The 19,937-nt window shown below is 35.6% G+C and overlaps 1 protein-coding gene across 1 annotated transcript; it reads left to right on the forward strand.

Annotated features, from left to right (window-relative positions):
- Nucleotides 1-2,969: 2,969 nt before the first annotated feature.
- LOC110917567 (protein PHOSPHATE-INDUCED 1) lies at nucleotides 2,970-4,088 on the forward strand. The gene has a single exon (XM_022162092.2). The coding sequence runs from the start codon at nucleotides 3,046-3,048 to the stop codon at nucleotides 3,979-3,981; it is 936 nt and encodes a 311-aa protein (XP_022017784.1). The 5' UTR covers nucleotides 2,970-3,045; the 3' UTR covers nucleotides 3,982-4,088.
- Nucleotides 4,089-19,937: the final 15,849 nt, after the last annotated feature.

Raw genomic sequence — 19,937 nt, forward strand, 5'->3', positions numbered from 1 at the left:
TCTTTATTTTCTGCAAATTAGGTTTATTGTAGTTTAATTGCAAAGCTATATAATCGACATATTTTCCACATACACCCTGAGTTCGATACCCTCTTACCACTATCTATTGTTGTTTTTGGGATTAAATTTGCGTGTACCTACGACAACACGTCAGCGACGGAGGAGGCAAGTTGCCGTCGCGCGACGCCACGGGCATCGGATTTACAAAAAAAATTAATATTTTAATGTATGTGTAATGCGAACCCGTTTAAACTGTTTTTTAACGCTTATAAATTAAGTATAACTGATTTATTTCATGTTTTAGGAGATGTAGACATGTGTGAGGAGATGTATGTATGTATGAATGTATGTATGTAAGATTGTTTGTATGTATGTAAGCAGTTATGTATTAACGTATACATGTATGTAGTTATGCTTGAAAGTATGTATGTATGTATGATTGTGGGTACGTATGTATGCATGTAAGCAAGTAAGTATACATGGTTGTATGCAAGTTTTCAATATGATTGAGTATCAACATTATTAATAGTGTACATTGCGAATGAGGTGCAACACAGGTATGGTAAGGAAGTCTCACCAGGGATTATATACTCAGATGGAATGCTTAAATGTAAAGAGATAACTAAGTGAAAAAGTGAACGAGGATGAATCTTGTTTATATATATAATGTGTGCTAATGCTTTGAATGTTTGTGGTGAGTGCAGGATGTACGAACCGCGGATTATCATCACGAGAAGTAGCGATCGAAGACCGAGTCACAAGATAGATTGTACGGGAATGTTTGAATATGTAATTTAGTAAACATAGTTTATGTTTCTATTTCGTAAATGAGTTTGATTGATGCATTCATTGTAAAAGTGTCACTTTAAATAAACTTCAAGTAAGTTAAGACGTTTATAATGAAAGGAATTTTATGGTATGAATTTCCGCTGCAACCTTTTGTCAAAAACGTTTATGGGTCTTACAGTATATCACTTACAATACAATGGATATCTTGATAAATAAATTTGTGTTTCCACCGATAGTTTTTAAACACAACATATTCAAAGTTTAGTTTCTATTATAATTGCATCAATAAAACACCACATATTTAAAGGTAAAGTGCTATTACAAACACTTTTAAAAAAGATACGGCGTCATTTTTTTCTTCTAAATTACACAGCTAAACTTAACGCTCCCTACCTATGCTAATGTATCTTCGTGATACTAATACAACTGGTTATCTCGTGTGCGTTAAATGGTTGGCTCTCTAAATGGCAAGGCCAATCGTTCTCGTTTTGGAACCAATTGTTCCTTCGTCGTTTGCTATACTTTTTTAACCTCGACCTTCTTTCGTCTTAAAAAAACCTTAGGCTGATTTAAAACTCATTTAAGTAAGGTTGAATGATTAAGCCCTTAGTTGTAAATTCCAGTCATTCTGAATATTAAGAAGTAAAATGAAATTTTACTAAAAGTAATTTTTCTATGCCCACATCTCATTTTAACACCGTATGAGTTATGAAAATCTACTTCTAAAAGGCATAGAGTAAACAAAATAACGATACTATCATGGATACAGGGAAGGTTGCAAGCATTGAAGTGCCATCCTTCAACCCTGCCACGCCAATATGACATCTTCACCAAGTTTTCAATTAGATACATTGACTCATCATAACCTTTAAGGAAAACCAACATATAAAAAATCCCGTATGTCATGATTATTATTCTCAACATAGCCTATTATTGCCTCATAGCAATACTGTCTAATTTGCAACATACTTGTGATTTTGTGGTTTGTACCTCACACATGTGTGTAAGATCTACTTCTTACAGGCTTATAATATAAAAAAAGATACCATCATGGCCTTATGGAAGGTTGCAAGTAATCAACTCCCATTCTTCAACTCTGAAACGCCAACAGGGTCAGCGAGTTGTACATCAGCCCACAACCAACATCAAAACAACCATAAAAAGTTTGACACACCCAAATGACCATAGAGGTAATTTGGTCATTTAACAAAATTTAACAAAAAAATTCTAACAGTGTTAAAAAGTGGACTCAAAGGGTTATTAAAAAACGTTTAAGGACTCAGAATGTTAAACATTTTGATTTTGAAATGAAGTAGTTAATAATATCTCTAAAATAGGACTCAAAAAATATTTTTCTCTAAAATTAGCCACTGAGAAAAAAGAGTAAAGCTCTACATTTTTGGCTTATTTTAGCAGTTCTTAAAATTTGGGGGAAAGAAGAAGCGAATAGGGAATTTGGAGTGAAAAACAGAAAAGGATATGAATTTATTTTTCAAAATACTTTTACTCATTTAAAATACTTGATATAAAACCGTATACTTTAAAAAACAAATATAAACGGCATGGAAATTTGAATTTTACCCTCATAAAGAAAAAAGCCAAAAAACCGTGTGTGGGCAACTTACAGCTGTTTGTTCATCGTGCCTGCTAAGTAATACACTTTTCTTTATTATTATTTTCATTTAATTAAGGGGGTGTTTGGGGTTGAGTTTTGAAAATAGATTATGCGTTTTGAATAATCAGAATCAGATAATTAGCTGTAACAAAACGTGCTGCAGAAAGATAGTGTTTGGATTTGGTTATGTTGTTTGATATCACAACAATCAGATAATCAACATTGTTTGGATTTGATTATGTTGTTTGATATCACAATAATCAGATAATCAACTATTTAAGTGTTTGGCAAGTATATATATTTAAAAAAAATAAATAAGTGAAAACGTAAAAAATCAGTTTTTGGATTATTACGTTTTCCTGCAGCAAGGGGTGACCTACTTATGGATTATCACGTTTTGAACTCTACAAAACGTAAAAAATCACTTTTTATTAATTTTTTACCAAACACTCAAAATAGATTTTTTGCGATTTCAAAGCGCAATAATCAAATAATCAGGTTGAAAACGCAATTCCAAACACCCCCTAAATATGAAATTCTGTTTGTATAAATAACCCATTTTCCACTTTCATTTTCACACCACACTTCAACTCATTCCATCTTCAACCTTCTAACTATTTCTCCAAAACCGTCACAAAAAAATGGCCTACAATCATCGTCTACTTCACCTCCTCTTCATATTCTCCATCTTCCACCTCTCACTCGGAGCGAGACGACTCACTGAGTTAGTCCAAGACTCCTCCAACCTCCTCCAATACCACAACGGCCCCCTCCTCACCGGAAAAATCTCCGTCAACTTCATCTGGTACGGAGCATTCAAACCGTCACAAAAAGCCATCGTCTCCGACTTCATCTCTTCTCTCTCCACCAAATCTCCTGTCGAACCATCCGTCGCCACCTGGTGGAAAACCACCGAGAAATACCACACCAAATCCACCCCTTCCCTCTCCCTCCGACTCGGAAAACATATATCCGACGACTCCTACTCCCTTGGAAAGTCGCTGACTGACGAACATCTCGTCCAGCTGGCTTCACAAGGGGAGTCGTATGACGCGGTTAACGTTGTGTTAACCGCATCAGACGTGGCAGTTGATGGTTTCTGCTCTAGCAGATGCGGGTCCCACGGATCCGCGTCTAGTTCCAAGCTGAAACACGTTAAAGGAAAGAATTACAAGTTTGCCTACATCTGGGTTGGTAACTCGGAGACCCAGTGCCCGGGTCAATGCGCGTGGCCGTTTCACCAGCCAATATACGGGCCCCAGGCTGCACCACTCATCGCACCCAACAACGATGTGGGTATGGACGGAGTGGTGATTAACCTGGGTGCTTTGTTGGCTGGTACAGCCACTAACCCGTTTGGAAACGGGTATTACCAAGGGGACGTGGATGCACCGTTGGAGGCTGCGTCCGCGTGTCCTGGGGTGTATGCGAAAGGGGCGTATCCTGGATACGCTGGGGACTTGTTGGTGGACTCGACTACGGGTGCAAGCTATAATGCACATGGCACAAATGGAAGAAAGTATCTCCTTCCTGCTTTATATGATCCGTCTACTTCAAAGTGCTCCACATTGGTTTAGAGTTGAACCGAAAGTTGTAGTATAGATAAGAGGAAAAAGAATTTAGATTTTGTAATAGCTGATTCATTTATTATATTTTTATAATAACACTACATCTTTGTCTCATATGTCTTATTACTTTTAGCATGTTAAACAATTTAGAAAAAAATAAATAACTAAGAAACTCTGAGGTAATTCAAGGAATATATTGGTTGTTTTCACAAAAGTGGAGTGACTTACACTATAGACTTCAAGAATCACATGAGTGTTCATGAACTCTTTCGTGTAAAACACCCATGAATATTGAGCATTTAAAAATATTTGGTTGAGTAGAAGTCGCATAAATCGACCAACATACTTATCAAAACGATGGCAATTGTGTTAAGTTCACTCATATGAAAGAGATTAGTTAATGCAATGTTGAATCCTTTCTTAGCACATATAATATTAAACTTATATCAACATATGAAGAAATACCAAGTTAATCTGGAGGTTAGCTTGTGGTCTGTGTCTCGTCCAAATAAGGTTAACCTTCTTTCTTCCTTAATTAATAACTGCGATGATCCTGCAAAACAATCAACACATAGTGAAGTTCGTTACAAGGAAGAGAATAAAAACTTGCTTTGAGAATACAAGTGTTTGTATTAAGTGAGAGACCAAGAGAGCGATCCTTAAACCTGTAGCCGAAGTTCTCTATATATAGTCGAAGTGAGTTGTGAAGGAGATGGCCTAATGGGTCTTGGGTCTGAGGCCGACAACAAGGGATATCCGTTTTGCCTTCCCTGTCACGACCATTAGTATTTACAGGCAAGGGCGTAGTTGGCGCACGTTGAATGGATCCACGTGGCCTGACGATTGCCCTTGTTGTCTCGGCTGGCATCAGCAGTTAAGTGGAGATCATGGAGCATTGGTCGGCGCATGTTGATTGGTGCCACGTACGTGTCCTTGTGTACTTCTTGGCCCATGCATGATTGCTCATCGTGCAACATTACAGAGTACAGCCTGTCATGCGCTCGTTGGCTACTGCTCTGCCAATCGTACCATCTGTATTGTCCAACACTGTCTTGCCGGCGTAGGTGTCAAATGCGCTTCTTGGACTTGCGTCAATTCGTTTGTAGAGAGAACTAACTGTTGGTTTTGACTTAATCTGGGTATGGTCTCACGTGCGACTTGCGGTTAACTCATTAAGTCAGCACAGGATTAGGGATCATACCTCTTCAACGTATATAATTTTGTGTGTATAAACAAACTTCTCATCCTTTCTGAAAATCGTCAAACTTCTCGATCTTCTTCATGATTTTCAAAAAGGTTTTAAAAATATTCTTTTGTCAAAACAAAGGTGAAATTTGATCTACCCAAGATGATTGTTTATAAAAATAGTCTAGTTAACATAAGTTGGATAATGCCCAAGCAAAGAAGTAATGAACAAAGTCCAAACCATTGTGTAAACAAATATGCATTGTGTATTAAGTTTTTGTCTCTCTTCTTCTTTGTCAACTTTGATCCTACTTTATTTTGTTTGATTTAAACAATGATTAATGTTTTATTCATATAGCTGAAATCAAACATTTTGGATTATGCACATCAGATTAATTTTGTGGCTCGACAATTTCATCGACCGTAGGTGCTCAATCAGCCTTTTTCACAATCTTTTCTCTTTAGAAACTTAAGCATCTCTTTCTCCAATATTTTGACTAACCTCTTGCATGTAAAAACTTGAAATACCCTCATATTTTTCTAGAGATTATATCAATTCATCTCTTACCTCAAGACTAAAATAAGGTGTTTACTTATGCTTCACTTCTTTTGGCTTTGAGATGTATATGTGCAACATGTTTGTATGTATCCTCAACGAAGATCAAACCTTAGGATGTTTAGGATTACTTGAACCCCGTAAGTTAGGTTCGGTTACCTAAACCCTTATGAAACTCCAAGTTTTCGTGTTAAGCTCTCCCTTTGCAATCACCGTTTCCCTAGTATTATCAATCCTTGTATTAAGCACATATGAAATGAATTAGATAATGTCAAGTTTTAACTAAATTCGACATCTTGACCACCCTATGATGCAAGCTCAATATTAAAAAAATATCTAATAGACATTATACTCAAATAAGCAAGCTTCGTTTGAGATCTCGATGATGTTTTCCTTGGAAGACGTCTAGTTGTATTCGAGTGTAAGTAACTTAATAGAAACTTTTACTATTCGTCACTTTTAGGGGTTGTTTAGTTTGAAGAACGTTTTTTAAGAAATTGATCAGTTGTTTTTTGGGTTCCAAATAAAAATTTCATGAAACGAACAACAAGATTCTTAAGTCAATTTATGCTTTGGCATTCTCCGCTAACCCTATCGCTACCATTAATCCAAAGATTTCATCTTGGTTCGATTTTTATGTTTGATTGGGTTCTTTTTCATCTTAAAAAATAGTGGAAAAAATGGCATTCCACGTCTACTCATCTCAAGCTATGTTGACCACAAATAAAAAAATGTTTTTTTAAAAGCTATCTAAACAAAGTTGTTAAGAACTGGTTCTTCACCACTGATTTTGAACAGAAAATTTATGGGTTTTGACTTAGAAAAATCGCTAGATACCATTAATTTTGAAACAGAAAATTATCATCAAATGTCGCGTGTAAACCACTGTAATGTGCTCGGGTGTTTTAAGACCCATCATGCATTCAATAGTTGGTATGGCAATCATTTTATTTGGTACTACATAAATGGAAGGAAAATAATAAAAGCAAAGTAGACTTCTTAAAAAACAATTGAACAAATGTTTGTAGATATTTAGTTTGATGTAATCTGAACGTCTTTTGCTTTATACCGGTTTTGATAATACTGATATCGGTATCGGTATCGATGTTTAGTCGTATTCGATTCGTCATGCTATCATATACGGTACTGACACTTGTATCGGTTATGTTACAAAAAAAAATACTTTATTTTGAAGACAAATCCATTTTCAACAAAATATATACTAGAATGTCCAAAGAAATTTTTTTAACAAAACAATCTGTTCAACTTTTTGAAAAAAGCTAACTACATCAAGTTTTTAGAGAAAAACTAACTTGCATAATAATTAAATGTGTACATCACTTATCTATATCTATACTGCCTTATTAAGCAAAGTAGGTTTTCTACCCTTATGGTAATTATACATTGTATACACATTTTAAAGCAACATCTACAGGGGAGCTAAGCTATTTTAGAGGAGGTAAACTTGCGCATTGTCCAAAAATTTAAGACACTTTAGAGACATTTTAGGGATTTCGGCACCTTTGCTCTATTCACACTATATGACCTTTCATCTTTTCTCCAATGTCTTCAATAGAAATAAATCACAATCAATTCAAGAACACTGACACGTTTGGTGAAACCCTTTCAACTTTCTTCTAATTCTGTCCATTAAACCTACACCTAATGGTTCTAATTCCCTAACTACCCATGCTCCTTCATTCATCGCCCCCATCAATGTAGAAATTAAATCCTTCATCAGTTGTTTCTTTTGAAACTGACAACCATTCATTTTCGTGTAATGAATGTGGTTTCATTCAGATTCAATGTAGCAATCAAATCTAGAGCATAAGAGATCAATCAAGTAACAGCCATGGTTCACGTCTCCTTCTACAGCAATTGTAATTTCATCTCTCTCTCTCTCTCTTTGCATAATTTACTAGGCTTGTAGCTTTGTTTAGCCTGTTTGTGTAAGGTATTGCTCATGTTGAGTTCAAGATCTTTTCAAGTTGTTCATGTCGAAACCTTTTTTAATTTACTTTGTTACGGTTAAATTATGTTATTGTTTGGCACCGGAAACCGAATTAGGGGTTTCAAGCAGCGTTTTCACTACCGGACCGGCTGGTCGGGCCGGGAATCGGCAAACTTGGCTGTCCGGTTAGCCATATTTGACCGTTTTCGCATGTAACCAGCCAGTTTTTAACGGTTGACGGTTTGACCGGTAAACCGTGGCTAAAGATCGGACCGGATTTGGTGTCAGCTTCCAAAGAAAACTATCATCATAGGCCAAAAGAAGTGAGACCCACGATTGACTCTGGCGACCACTTTCAATCTACTCCAGCGACTAATATAGATAACTCTAGCGTATCTTGTGAGGAAAACGAATCCATGGTTGATGGTTGCTTTAGAGAACGAGTTAAGACAAAAAGAAGATGTGTAGCCATAAGAACAAGAAGCAAAGGAACAATGTTGGCGGTGGTATAACATCAGAGAAGTTTTAGTAATATAGGGTTAACTATCAAATATGTAAATGGGCTAACTGTGGGCTTTGTTTTTAAAATGGGCTATTTGTTTTTAGTTTAAAGACAATTAGATCAGTTATTAAAGAGGTTTTTATAAGACAAGTATGAACATATTTTTTTTACCTTATTTATTTTATAGCATTTACCAAATCAATCGGTTTTTAAATCCGTTTTGACCATTCGGACCGGTTAGACCAGTGAAACGGTAAAGAGGCCGGTTTGATTTCCGATCCGGTCCGGTCATGAAAACATTGGTTTCAAGGCATTTGCAGTTGATTTGTGTTACTGTTTTGAAATGTAGACCATAATAGGGTTTGTGTTTTTTAAGAGAAGAGTATTGTATCGGTCTTTAATTTATGGTTAAAATATGTGGTCACACAAAAATCACACTTGATCTCCTAATTATGTTGTCTTCCTAACCTTCACCCTCCTTCTTTTGTTGTTTTGCAAGAAACAATGAGTCGAAAGTGAACTAATTTGTTAACTTGATTCGTTATTAAGTATGCCGGCTACATATTCTGATGGTACACCTTCACAACACCGAGGCTGCCACCGAACACACGGTCACAACGTCTCACCGAGCACTGCCCGTTGCTCTTTCGATTTTGGTAAATGTAGAATGTTAATTTACCTGCTTAAAATGGTCAGAATAAAGGATAAAAAGGGACGAAACTCTTGGTTGCATTTTTTGTTGAATGTAAAATGTTAATTTACATGGTTAAATTTGTCAAAGTAAAGGATAAAAAGGACAAAAGTTGGATGCATTTTTGGTGAATGTAGTGTCTTCCTAATCGACAAACAGCCAAATCGAATGAAATAGTTATTTGGATGTTACGTTCGTTCATTCCAGAATTCCCATGTATGAATGATCTTCAAACTTGAACCATTCTGTGAACTTCTTAATATAGTTTTTTTGAAGTAGTAACTTGGATATTTGATAATGTTCATGATATACATGGTGAAACAGGGGGTTAGGGGAATCAAGAAACCAAAGTCTTAGTAGATGTGTGGCCGCACCAGCAAATTTTAGCATGATGCAAGAAATTATGATCTATATAAGGTTGAATATTCATCTTACTGCAGACACATGATTGCAGTTTTTGTATCTTAATTGTCTTTAATTTTGTGTTTGTTTGTTGGTAGCTTTTATATTTATCGTTCAATATTCACTGAAGGTGGGAATTGTTCCTCGAAGTTGGATTCTGCCTCAAAAATTGGCACTATTGTCTCGTGCCAAACTTAGAGTACATACTTTTTTCTTTAACGAACTTTTAATCTAACAATGAAGATGGGACTTGGGATAAGATATTACCAACATCTGATATATTATTATATAATCAATGGGGTCAAGATAAGAGTTGTTGAAGGAGAGGTGGCCGCAATGAAGATGGGACTTGGGATAAGATTATTACTAGCATCAGATACTGATATGGCGACTGCTAAATATGTCAAGTTCTCTTCAAATTGTAGTAAAAACAGGATGAGAAACAAGCAGCTAAGTTTTTGTTCTAGAAGGCTTTATTTGAAACACAACACTGCGTGTAGCATTGCATATGGAATTTTGGGTTTTATACATAATCACATCTGAAACACCCCAAAAATATTTATTAGACATATAAGTTAAATTAATTAGAGGTTTAACTTAGTTAATCGAAATGTTACAAATACTAGTAAAATGATGAGAAGTGTCTAATTAAAACAAATATGGATACTAGGAGGGTAAAACTTGGACAAGTGCCAAACTAGGAATATTAAAAAGATGGAAACTCAAAACACACAAACAGGTGTGTGTCTGGGATCGAACAAGCAAGAGAAACAAGGGTGAAACCCTTGTTTGCTTAATTCAATCAATTGAGTAGGAATTTCAAAGATAATCAAATGCATAAACTTCAATTTTCAACCATCTAACCTTGTTTATTGAAGTGGTAAGTCCAATTTCTTGAATTTATGATTTGAAGGAAATGGGTTTTTCACCCAATCACAAATTTATGTAAACATTTGTGTGATTGGAAGTTATGATTACAAATAGGACAGAAATAATGTTTGATTTTTGGTCATTTTGTAGGATCATTTGCACGACCAAAACGAGTCGTTTAGAAGAGTTCTAATCAATACGAGAGGCGGAAACAAACGTATCGACTTTGAATCAGCTTGATTTACACAGAGAATCACTTTTAATGTCTTGTATAATGATATAACAACGTATTACAGGCAGTAGACACTTTGGCAGCACCTCGGTACCGGAATCAGAACTGTTACAAACGAAATGATCAAGACACGTATTTATAGGCAGACCATTTCGCACGGAACAGGCTTCACACGAAATGGAATTTTGTGCGGAATGGCTCATGCGAAATGACCAGCTCCATTTCGTACGAAATGGATACTTTCCATTTCGTGCGAAATGGCTTCTTCCTATGTGTATTTCGTTTTTCTCATAAAACGTGCCCTGAACTATCTAATCTATTACAAGACTCGATACAAGAGGAAGTCGACAGACATATGCACCAACAGACTCCCCCTTGAATGTTGACGAAGTCTTTAGTGTCGAGTCTTCAACATCTTCAGTCATGATCAGTCTTCTCGCTCTATTCCAAAGTATCTGACAGTGTAAGCTTCCATCAGACTCTATCTTCTTTTCTCTCTCAGCAGCTAACCTTTCCCTTGGATGTTGATCTAAACTTCAATCTCCTCTTTTTCTTGTTCAATCCCAAAATCTTAATTCTGGCTCTATCCTCTTTCATCAGCTTCTAATTTTAACAATCTTTCAGGATCAGAAACTGGCTCTTGCATCTTCAGACTTCCTTTTGCTAGCAGACTCCCCTTTAAATTGTTCCGGGATCGCAATCTGACATAGCACTTTCTCAGGTTCAGAACGTCTCCTGGCTCTCCGTAGTAACAGGATCTGGAACCTAGTTCAAATCTGCACATCTTCTGGAGTCGAAGCTTGGCTATCCTGCACAGACTCTACCTCAAAATAAATTTCACAAATTTAACAATTTGACAAATTTATATATCACTTGCAGGTATCGATCAAAATGATTTAACTTTTAAAAACTTTGATGACCACATGTAGGCAAATCTTTTTTCTAAACTTACTTTCCCAAACCTGTTGTTCATCATGTTTAGCACTTGGAATTTTGAAAATCAGCTCTTCATAATCAGTTGTCAAAAATCTTTTTGTATTTTTCAAAAATTTAAACTAAAACACTCCGAAAATCTTTTTGGATTTTTGATTTTAAAGAAAAGCTGTAAAGAAATATTTACAGACAATATTTTTGTGAGTTTGTGTAAGAGGATCATATCAGTTTTTGAGATAAATCACTAACACCGTTAAGCTTTAAACATTTTAAGTTCTAAACAATTCACTTAGATTGTCAGTATACTGGTCAACTTAAATTTTTACACAAAGTTCAAATGTTTCGAGATACGAGATTAATGTTTTAAGCACTTAAACTTATTCGCGTGTCCCACCTCAGAATATACTCCCGTATCCATACTTCTATATTCAGTCTTACAGGTGAGTGTACACTAATGATATCTGTAAACGGGTAAATGCGAGACCATGAGAGCTGTCACACCCCGACCACGTAGGACAACAAACCGTGGCGGAAACGTCGGGGTGTGTTGCAACAGAAGTTATAGTTTCATAACCATGGATACAAAAAGAGTTTCGTTTTATTGATTCATTAAATAATTTACATTGTCTTAACATAAACCAAACAAGTTACATAACGACTATCATTGTTTTTATGTCACTAAGGCCTCGTCCAGATCCTATGTGGCGCATGCATCCTAGAAATCACATCAAGCAACAACACCTGAAACATATGTAAAAACAAAGTCAGCAAAGAAATGCTGGCGAGTACATAGATTTTATAAGAGTATCGGAATCATGGCTCCGTTTACATGTTGCAGTACTTAATTAGACTACAAGAGTCAAAATACAAACCTTGTTTTGAAAAGTGTATAGCAACATAGTTAACCAACTCAAATCAAGTTGATTATAGCTTATAAAATCTCGTAGCCATGATTCTTAACCCCAAAAACATTTGTTTTAGAAAACCAACTTGTAAAACATATTGTAAAAACTCGTTAAAAACTCGTATAGTTTATATCCTTTAGAAAACATTGTTTGTGTGACATCATTTCAAAATCGTTTACCCAAGTGAACTAAATAACGCCACGGTATGTAATATGTTGAAAACACTTATATATAGGAAGTACCAGCGGCGTATCCACCATGCTTTCATCACATTAGACCCGTCCCGTTATCTAAACATTAACCAAAAACCAATCGTTTACCCAAATCGTTTAACTCGTTAAAATTGTTTCAAAATCGTTAACTCGTTTAAAATCGTTTAAATCATCCTTAGTTTAATTTGTGAAAAACTATTTATGGTCGTCTCGCTAACAACATTCAAACCTTTGTGACTCGATCACCTTGCTTCTCGCTTCTCGAATTAACAAACCACCAAAGGGTAAGTTAACAAACATCAGATTCAGTCGCTACCCATAACCCCCACACATAACCATGGGCGTAGTAAAGTAACGGGATTTGTCAGATCCTATGGTACCATAACCTAATACTGGTCGGTTGGGCCAAAATTAATGAATGTCATTTGTTATGTAACTACAACCAACAAGTTTGTTCACTTTATTGAAATCGTTATTAGTTTTGTATAAACCATCTTAATTGTTTTTGAAAAACCATCGTTTAAACCTTGAAAACATTTCGTACATATGAATCACCCTAAAACATTTAAAAACAGTAAAATAGGGGAACTATGTACTCACATGTAGTGCAAAGTATCCTCAATCAATGGAACTTTAAACAACCTCAAGCAAACCAAAGGAATCAAGTAGCACCTAGTAATCAAACCACTAGTCAAACAATAGACGCCTAAATCGGACGATCGCATAGAATGAAGTCTCGTAAACCAAATGAGTGTTGGAACTCATGTGATATGGTTTAACAAAGCTTACATCCTAAATTGAAACCTAACCTAAGTGCTTTCGACCCATCGCGACCCATTAAGGTAGCTTACGCTACTTTAACGCGTCATGTGCGCAAAAGCGCGTTCAAGACGTCTAACTAGTCCTATGACAAGTATTATATGCCCATACATTTTTAATTATGTTACATAATCAGTTACGTGTCAAAAGTTTAGGTTACATATGCTTAATTACCAATTATGTATGAAAAGGGTATTTTGGTAATTTACCAAAGGCATATAAACTACCTATCATGCGACTAATCAAACCTAAGTGACCATAAGGTATAACCTCGGAAGGTTATTCCCTATGCTACTATGGTCACTTAACATGTTTGGTCGGATCCTAATGATCGACCAAACGGGTCGTGTTCGAAAGTCTAAGCGGGTGTTTAGTCCGCTTGACTTTCGGCTCCACACAAGCACTAACATAAAAAAAAGGTGACGAGCTAAACATGTTAGAACATGTTTAGTTAAGTTAGAAAACAAGTTTTGATATCAAAAAACAAACGGTTTTGATATCCTAGAGTAGTTTGGTTACAAAATACGCGAGAAAACGCATTTTGGCCGAAACTACGACTTGTCACTGAGCCTAGATAACGTGGTAATCAGTAGGTATAGTCACTAGGGACTATAACCATCGTGATTATGCTCACGTTATGAAGTTGAAACAAACTTCCCGTTGACCATAAACTGGTCAAAGCAGAAAGTCAAACGCAGTTTGACTTTAACGACAAAAACGAAAGAAAAGAATGAAAGAATACTTACAGAAGGTCCCCGCAAGCTCTTGATCCTATTTACTCTCAGGTATGAAGCATAAACTTCAACTTAGAGAGACAAAACCAGATTCAAGTGTGCTTTGGGAGGAAGTGAGGGTGGGTATTTATAATTCAAGAACCGTTAAGATCGTTCATCGAAAATTGAGCTTTGATCTGGACCTTACATGTGTGCCCATGGTTTTCTAAAACCATGGGAGCCCCTAATATGAGTCATAATGGACTAGGTTCATTGAATGCCAGCCCATGGTTTTGCAAAACCATGGGTTAAAACCATCAACACTTCAAAATGGACTAGGTTCATCGAATCTGGTCAGAAATTTCAAAAATGGTCTCTACACTTGTAAAACTTGATTTTTTTTTTGCACTTTTAAGCCCCGTTAACCCCATTTCAAGGATCTAAAATAAATTTAAAGTATAGGGAACTCAAAACATGCTCAAAAATATCTCGGATGTCGGTTCGTTTGGTCGTACGGTTGCGTTATTCGCTTAATTACGACGGAAGTCGTAACGAACGCAAAAACGATCCAAATCAAGCGACGAATGGATTTTTATCATGCCAAACACTAAAACATAATATTTTAATGATTACATGAATTTTTGGATGTCCGGATATATTCAGAACGTAAAATATGCGCGAAAATGCAAACTTGTGTACTTTTTGACGCTTTTAGTCCCTATTGATCAATAAAGTTTATTTTAGCATACCGAACCCCTCAAAGCCTATTTCTAAGCTATGTAAAGGTTATATAGGGTATGTTTAACTTATGATCAAGTTCCGGAATGTTCGTTACTATATAAATCGGTATAGTTTCGTAGTTTGACACAAATAGTCCCTGCGATCGAACAAACTTGATTTCAACACACCAAACCATCCAAAACTTATTTCTAAGTTATGTGGAGGTTATTTAAGGTATGTTAAGCCTATTTCACTATTTCGGAGTGTTCGTTGCGTTAAACTGGTTATATTTACGCATCAGTGCGCGTATAACCTTCAAGAAAGCGATTTAAAGCTTGAATTCGGAAAATCACCAAACACACATAACAACACCAAAACACATATAATAACACCAAAGCACATTGTTTTATTAATAATCAACATTGTTTTACATTGTACAATGATTAATAGAACACAGTTGTCACAAGAGCTCAGGTTAGAACTTTCGTTCAGACAAAGAAATGATGGCTCGTCTTTTGGTGTGTCCCGTTTGGGGATCTTTTCTTCAACAGCACATGATTAGCATTTTTCAATGTTTCATCATTTTTATGCTGAGGGTAGACTTTAAGATTAAAGCAGTGCAAATTATTATACGAGGACTAGGCTATTGCTCCCGCAAAATCAGAAGTCCTGGTATAATACCCCAGATATCATCACGCACAAAGACCTAGTATGTCAGAAATAGAAAATCCTTTAAACAAGATTTCGGGGGTTACCCATATATCCGAGAGATGTTCCCCACAAGATAAGTAAGTATTTGAATTTAGCTTTATATCTCGAAAACAATCTACTGAATGTATAAAAACCTACTGGTATATCATCAGTGAGATCGTTTATTACTATTGACTTTCCAATTCTTTAGCGTGCTGTGATAGTCCACTGATGTACTATCATTTCCTCTTTTTCACAACAAAACTCATTTTTAATTTTTCGATGTTTTTGACTTTTTAGATTTTATCATGTTTTTGGCTTTTTCAAATTTTCGAAATTTCTAAATTTTTACTTCCCCTAAAATCAAAAATATGTTTCAATTTTTGATTTTCAAGGAAAATTTGAAAAACAAACTATACAAATAAAGTGACAAACTGATTCGATTTGCTTTAATTTTCCATCCACTTGGCATAAACAATCAGAACTCCCCCTGTCAACAAACTATTTTCCCATTATGATTTCAAAACACTTAAGTTTGTTTCAATCAAAACGGTTTTTCCGAAAAATAAGTTTTGTTGATTTTACCACTTGTAGGATTGGGGATAAACTCATCATTTTGTTTTCTCAATCACTTTGAATGAAGGTTAAACCAAGTTCAACTAAATGACCTTGATTAACCACTTGTAAGTGAAAACCCACTTGTAGGTTCACTTATCAACCAAAACTACTTGAAAACCGAAATGTGACAATTTTTAATTTTAAGAAAGATGTCGATTCCTGCTCCATGATTACCAACTTGGGAGCTCCAGCAAGTCAGGATTTTAAGTAGAGAATGCTGTCACCCAAGCCTGACCAGTCTTGGGTAATTGTTCATCATCGTTAACCCACCATCTTTTTGATTTATAAAATTCTTTTGCTCCTTTTACCTTCCTGTCAACCATCTTCCCAAAAATATGTTTTACTTTTCCATTAAACGCCTTTTCAGCATCAAATTCTTCCTTACTAGAGAAGAATTGATCTGAAATCTCAATCTTTCCAATTTTTGATTTCAAGTTATCTTTTGACAATGGCGGAAAGTTTTCATCGTTCATTTCTGGAACGGAATTCTCAACATTTTTCACAACAAATGACTCCTCTGACTTTGACGAGTCAGATTCATTGTCAGAACTACTCTCTGATTTAACAACCCATTTCTGTTTGTTTATATCGACTCTTCTTTTGTAAAAATGTTTCGAACTTTCACCAATTTCGAAAGTCGAATCTTTGAACTTTTTAAAACTTTCTGTTGGTTGTTTCTTTTCATCAACATATTTCTTTTTCATCTTTGAGTTAGAAGAAACTCCCTGTTTTGTATAAGTGGACTTGGGACAGTTCCAAGCAATATGTCCAACTTCTTGGCATTTGAAACAGGTTCTTCGTTCAACTCTCATCTCAGATACCTTCACCATATGCTTTTTCTTTTCAGCAAGAAACTCTTTGTTTGACTGTCTCCAGAATGGTTTCTTCTCTTCTTCCTCTGAACTTGTACCTGAAACAAATTTAGTTTTTGGTTTATAAGTTTTCTCATTCTTATAATTTTCTGGGGGAATGAAACCTAAACCCTTCTTTTTGAAATTACTGTTATGGTTTGGTTTCTTTTGAAAACCAGAACCAGAACTGTAACCTTTTTTCTTGTTCAATCTTTGTTGAACTCCCTGAAGTGTATTTTTCAGGTTTTTCTGTAAGATTTACATCTTTTATTTCAGAAATATTAATTTCTGTTAGTTTGAAAACCTGTTTGATCTGTTCAGTTTTAACACTTCTTATTGGAAATTATTTATCAGAAAATAATTTGTCAGAATCTTTCAACGTATATGCTACTTTGAATATTTCATCATTCAAATTATTTTTCGACATCAGAAATTCTTTATTGTAAACCCGTTTGACAGGTGAACTCGGACTCTTGTCTGATGAACTTGAACTTTCAGATTTACACTCCGACTTTGACTTTTCATCCATATCCAACACCTGATCGACTACTTTCTTTAATAACTCAGACTCATGATCAGTGTCAGACGCTGTGAATGTGACGTCAATGTTGTCTGGTAACTCATCAATGGTTTCAGACTTTAACTTTATGTTGACAGCCTTTTTAATAGTTCCTCATTTGGCTTTCTGGGAGAATAACTTTCCCAGATCGGAAGTGGACACTTGTTATACTTGACACTTTGTTTCTTACCGGTATCCGTATCTTCCGTCTTTTTATCTTGAAAAACTTCAAGACCTGCAACAGTAGGACAAACTCTGTCAATCAAATAATCACAAGTTGTATAACTCAGCAACAATCGTTTGATTCTTTCATTTTCAATCTTTTTGAGTTCTAAATCCTGCTTTAGCTTTGCACAATCTTCAATATACTCATTGATGACCTTCTGCTTAGTCATTAATGTTGAACTCATCATTGTTTGAGCAGCTCCCATTTCAAGGTTTGTTTTGTTCAAACTATCAACCGTTTTGTTCAAACTATCAACCATTCTGTTCAGCACATCATATGATTCTTTTACGTATTTCACATCAAACAACAATTTTTCCTTCAACTCTTCTAGCTCACTACACTTCTTGTCTTTTTCTTCACAATGTTTGCATGATTCCAAACATTTTAGACAAGGTTTAGTGACCTCGACAATCTTTTCAACTTCAACTATCTTTTCAACTTCGACGATTTTTTCAATTTCAACTATTTTCTCCACTTCAACAATTTTCTCCACCACCTTCTCAATCACATTTTCAGTCATCGGTTCTTCATCAAATTCCACTTTTACCTCACACTCTTCATATTCGACCTTCTCTGTCGAATCTTCTTCAACTTTTTCTTTCTTGGCTTCCATTTTTGCCTTTTCTTCAGCAATCTTTCTTGCTTCCAATTCTTCCAATTCTCTCTTCAGTCGAGCAGCCCTTTTCTCTTTCAACATCTCGATTTTATCTGCAAAAAACAAATTAAAACTAAATGAGTCTAAGCTTTCTCTAGCATTATTAATGTACTCTTCCTCATCATCAGTATCTTCATCACTTTCTGATGATCTGAAAATCTTCACTCTTTTTGGCTTAGATTTGACTTCTTCCAAGATTTGAGCAACAAAGGCTGAATCGGTTGGAACGTATTTGTCCCAACTAAATCCCTCTGGCAATCTTTCATCATCTTGGTTTACTAGTTAAGCTTTCTTCTTTCCATATTCAATAGCATGGGATGATGAAGTTTTATCAGCAATTTGATGATAAATTGATTTTCGATGATAATCATTATTTCCAAACGGATCTTGTCTTCCGGTTGCTTCTTTGTTTGTACATTTTCGTTTAAAATGTCCCTTTTCTCTGCAACGAAAGCAAGTGATCTTTGATTTGTCAAACCCTAACGGAGATGTATCAGCATCACGAAGATCATCTCTACCGGTGATTTGTTTGAATTTTTCTGCTCTTCTTACAGCACTGGCTAAACACCACTTGAGGTCCATTAACTCAAGTTCCTCAGGATCAATCTGGTCACAATCCTCTTTAGTAAGCATCGAATTTCTAATTCTTCCAGAAACTAAGCGTTCATAAGATTCTAGCATAGTAACAAGTGATGCCATGTGTTGCTTAGCCACTTCTGGAGAAAGATTTTGACCATTTTGAATATTCAATGTAAAATTGCATTGCAGATTTGTTGAACTCTGTCGTTGAGAACTTGGTGTTGAGAAATTCGGATCAAAACTTGAATATGATGATGAATATCCACCACTCTGAGTCATAGTGCTAACATTTGTTCCTGAAGTACCATCAGCACTGAACGTAATCTGAATCTTCGGACTTGGAGTAGTCTCAACTCTGCTTCCTCTATAATATAAACTTTCATCTTGTTGAGCCATTGGATTATTCATGATCGCAGTTTTCTGAACATCTAATTCATATTCCTCAAGCTTCTGAATGAACTTGCACAAATTCGTACTTTCAGACTTTCTCATATGTTTTAGGATCAACAAATATGTTCCCCATTTATCTTGTGGTAACGCATCAGATAGCTTATCAACCCATTCATCATCTTCTTTTGTTATCTCCAATCTTTTCATTTCTTGGACAAGATGACAATATCTATCGATAGTCTTCTTAGTTGTTTCACCTTTACCAGCTGTAAACATATCAAAAGATTTCTTTAGTAAAGCATGTTTATTTTTTATCATATCAGCACTTCCCTTAAATTTTTGAATCAACGCCAACCAAATTGATCTAGCAGTGTTCTCATGTTGAAGCAAAACAAAGATATCTTCTTTCACTGCTTGTTGGAGAATGCTAATCGTCATTTTCTCACTAGTATATTTTAACTTCTCAGCCGCTGAATAATCACTTAAAAGTTTTTCATTTCCACGTTCATCTTTCGGTTTTTCGTAATCTTTGTCCATCGAAACCCATGCATCAAACTTATAAGCTTGCACCCATGTTTCAAAACGCTTTTGCCATCCTTTAAATACCTCGATGTACATAAGCTTTGGAGGCTTTTGAGACGTTCCTGTTTCATTTTCGATTTCAAGAGTTTCGGCAACTGTAATTGGAGCAGCTGGAGTAGTAGCA

The sequence above is a fragment of the Helianthus annuus genome, chromosome 2, assembly GCF_002127325.2.
Source record: "Helianthus annuus cultivar XRQ/B chromosome 2, HanXRQr2.0-SUNRISE, whole genome shotgun sequence".
Lineage (NCBI taxonomy): Eukaryota > Viridiplantae > Streptophyta > Magnoliopsida > Asterales > Asteraceae > Helianthus > Helianthus annuus.